The sequence below is a fragment of the Asparagus officinalis genome, chromosome 7, assembly GCF_001876935.1.
Source record: "Asparagus officinalis chromosome 7, Aspof.V1, whole genome shotgun sequence".
NCBI classification, from domain to species: Eukaryota; Viridiplantae; Streptophyta; class Magnoliopsida; order Asparagales; family Asparagaceae; genus Asparagus; species Asparagus officinalis.
The window spans coordinates 16,196,927-16,200,442 of NC_033800.1; the positions used below are offsets into that span (position 1 = coordinate 16,196,927).

Here is a 3,516-nt window from a genome sequence, read left to right on the forward strand (position 1 = left end):
AGAGGATTACTAAGTTGCTAGTTTTAGACAAGTCAGGATATATAAACACGATGAAAAATAAGAAAGTATGTATAAATGCGAAGTGAATAAAACTACAGTGCATTCAGGTGAAAATTGGCCATGATAATTCGGTGAGTCGGTAATTTAAGCTCAAATAGTTACCAATTACTAAAGCGTTGCACTGAACCGCACATGCCCATCGCCTAATCCGATCCATTTCAAGTACTACGGTATTCAAATAATCAATCAATCAACACAAGCCTTCTCCTTGACCAAACCTTTACCAAACCCAAATATGAATACTGACACCCATCCGAGACTTTTTTGAGAAATCCGAACCCAAAATCCTTCCGCTTTAAATCTTTAACGGGTTATCGGATAACGGAGCTCCATAACCACCCAAACCTACACCCTGTGTATATGCACGGACCCCTCGTGTTCACGTCCTCAAACCGCTCCCGAAATAAAATCCCCACACTTCTCACCACTTCCGTCATAATTACCCCCACCACCCTCCATCCTCTTCAATTTAAACTCGGCCCCATCTCTCCTCCTCCTCCTCCTCAATGGATCCTTCTCCTAAACCCACCCCAACAAAGCGCAGCCTCATGAGCTCTCTGATGCAAGCAGCCCCCTCCTCTTTCAAAGAAGACTCCTACCTTCTCTCAACCCTCAAAACCAATGAGCAAAATTCACTCAAAGCCCTCAAAACCCTCCTCAATTCCTCTCACACCCCCGTTTCTCTATGGGGCGTCGACCTTTTAGATGAAACCGACGAGCGTGCAGACGTCCTCCTCCTCAAGTTCCTGCGCGCACGCGACTTCAACCCGGCGCACGCGCATGCCATGCTGCTAAAATGCGCCAAGTGGAGGGAGGAGTTCAATGCCGACGGGGTTTTGGAGGAGGAGCTTGGGTTTAAGGAGCTAGAGGGGGTTGTTGCTTATATGCACGGTTGGGATAAAGAAGGGCACCCTGTTTGCTACAATTCTTATGGGGTTTTTAAGGAAAAAAATATGTTTGATAAATTTTTTGGAGATGGAGAGAAATTGAAGAGATTTTTGAGGTGGAGGGTTCAAGTGATGGAGAGGGGAGTTAGATTGCTTCAGTTTAAGCCTGGAGGAGTGAACTCCATCGTTCAAGTCACTGATCTTAAGGATATGCCTAAAGGGGAGCTCAGAGCTGCGTTGAAGCAAGTTCTGTTTCTGTTTCAGGATAATTATCCCGAGATGGTTGCTCGAAAGGTTTGATCTTTCTGTGATTTTCATGGTTTTTTGGTGGATTTGACATCTGGGTCTTGATATTTGTTGACTAGTTTTTGAAAATTTAGGTGTTCGTCAATGTTCCTTGGTACTTCAGTGTGCTGTACTCTGTGGTTAGTCCTTTTTTGACTGAGAGGACTAAGAGCAAGTTTCTTATTGCCAAAGAAGGGAACGTTGCTGAGACCCTCTACAAGTAATTAATCAGCTCGTTATCTCAAAATTTTGTTAACTAATTTTATGATTAACTTGATTAATTTAAAATTTTACAGGTTCATTAGGCCAGAGTTCGTTCCAGTTCAGTACGGTGGATTGAGCAGAGCAGGGGATTTAGAGAATGGTGGCCCTCCAAAGCCTGCTTCAGAGTTCACAATCAAAGGAGAAGAGAAAGTGAACCTCGAGATTGATGGCATCGAGGTAATTAGTTAGCATTCATCTAACTCTTCAACTCGGTCATTCTTCCCCTAATTACTCTGTTTAATTTCTAATTTCAGAGTGGAGCCACAATTACGTGGGACATCGTAGTTGGTGGCTGGGACTTAGACTACAGTGCTGAGTACGTGCCAGGTGCTGAGGGGAGCTACATAGTCTCAGTGGAGAAAACTAGAAAAATTCCTTCAAGTTTTGAAGGGCCAGTTCATAATGTGTTCACCGCAAAAGAAGCTGGAAAAATGGTGATTTGTATAGATAATACAAGCTCGAGGAGAAGGAAGGCTGCCGCTTACAGATACTCTGTTCGCAAATCCTCTTCAGTTTAGTTATAGATTTTAGTGGTGTCATTGGCTTCTGATAGTTAAGCGGTTTAATGTAAGGAATGTTATTAAAGTGGGTTTAATCTGAAGTTTTTACTGCTTGTAATTTTTGAAATGTTGGGGGGCTGAAATGATGAGAAATTTGAAAAATTGGAGGGGGCGGAAGTCACGGGGGGTTAGCGTGCTAGCGATGATAGCGTCTGCCTTCAGCTCGGCTCTTTCTCGTTTGTCGAGGAGACATTGTGATTAAAGAAGCGTAAATTGCGGCGACCATTTTCTCTAGTTTTCTTCATGTGGCTTTTTGTTTGCGGGTTGCAAAAGGTTTCTCTAATTTGGGGGCCTCATGAAATTGCTTTTTTTTTTCTGGGCCTCGTGAAATTTGGAGGAACGGTTGCTACCGCATGACCTTTTTTCACTTTGCATTTGGTTTGGATGTCCAGTTTGTATGGCAGCTTGCTCTTCGTCAGTTATTTAGGCCTCAGAATTATTTTGATTGAGATTATTTAGTACAGCTAGTACAATTGTCCAAGAATCCGACGTAGGTTTAGACGAGTAAGGTAACATGTTTTGGGTTTTTAAAAGCGCAAACATAATATAAAACATATAGTTAGTTAACTAATCACTTTAACTTCTATCAATACAAAAAAGTATCATAGTAAATATGACAAAATTTTAAAATCGTCCTATTTGCAAACATATTCCCCAAAAACAATATGTTTCAACTTTATTTGTCAAAACCGACTTGGTTTCAGCCTAGGACTGAAACCAGGTCGGTTTTAGCGAAAAAAGTTCCCAAAACTTCACGGGGCTTTTTGAAGTCCCGTGAAGTTTAGCAGCCATTTAATTAAGCTGCTAAATTTCACGGGACTTCAAGTCCCGTGAAGTTTCACAGTTTAATAAACTTTACGGGAGTTGAAGTCCCGTGAAGTTTATTAAAGTGACCAAAAACCCAAGATTCTACTTCTAAAATTATGCATCTAGCCCCTCGACTTCTCAACAAATTTATACAAAAACATATATATACTTACTTGCTGCTAACTAGAGGGTACACTAACATGAGCCCACCAAATCCCATCCTTCAAAATATTCTACTGCTGTTAACTAGAGGGTACACTAGCACGTGCCTCGGTCTCAGCCCTCTTCACACGTGTGAGGAACTCCACGTAACTAGGGGTGGAAATGAACCAAATAATTAATAAATAGTTCGATAATTGTTCGAATAACTATTCGGTCATATTTGATTCAATAGTTCATTTATCACTAAAAAAATATTTTTTAGTATTCGAGTTTATTAACGAATAGAATTTAACCAGATGTATATTCGATTCGTTTGTCTATTAAATATTCGTTTAAATTTTGATCACAGCTTATTATTTGTATTATTGCACATATGATGACATATTTTTAACACACTTACCATTTCTACTTAAGTTTTATATATTGATTTTAAGACTTAAATAATCTTAAATTTGTTTTCTAATTAAAATTTTAATTTAAATATATATACA

The 3,516-nt window shown here is 39.9% G+C and overlaps 1 protein-coding gene across 1 annotated transcript; it reads left to right on the top strand.

Annotated features, from left to right (window-relative positions):
* Nucleotides 445-2,423, top strand: LOC109849746 (patellin-6). The gene is made up of 4 exons (XM_020419616.1): nt 445-1,241; nt 1,328-1,452; nt 1,529-1,673; nt 1,751-2,423. The coding sequence occupies exons 1-4, from the start codon at nt 567-569 to the stop codon at nt 2,012-2,014; spliced, it is 1,209 nt and encodes a 402-aa protein (XP_020275205.1). The 5' UTR covers nt 445-566; the 3' UTR covers nt 2,015-2,423.

Coding starts and splice junctions, on each gene's coding strand:
- LOC109849746 (XM_020419616.1), top strand. CDS start 567: ATGGATCCTTCTCCTAAACCCACCCCAACAAAGCGCAGCCTCATGAGC. Junction 1,242..1,327: donor CCGAGATGGTTGCTCGAAAG/GTTTGATCTTTC, acceptor TTGAAAATTTAG/GTGTTCGTCAATGTTCCTTG. Junction 1,674..1,750: donor TCGAGATTGATGGCATCGAG/GTAATTAGTTAG, acceptor TTCTAATTTCAG/AGTGGAGCCACAATTACGTG.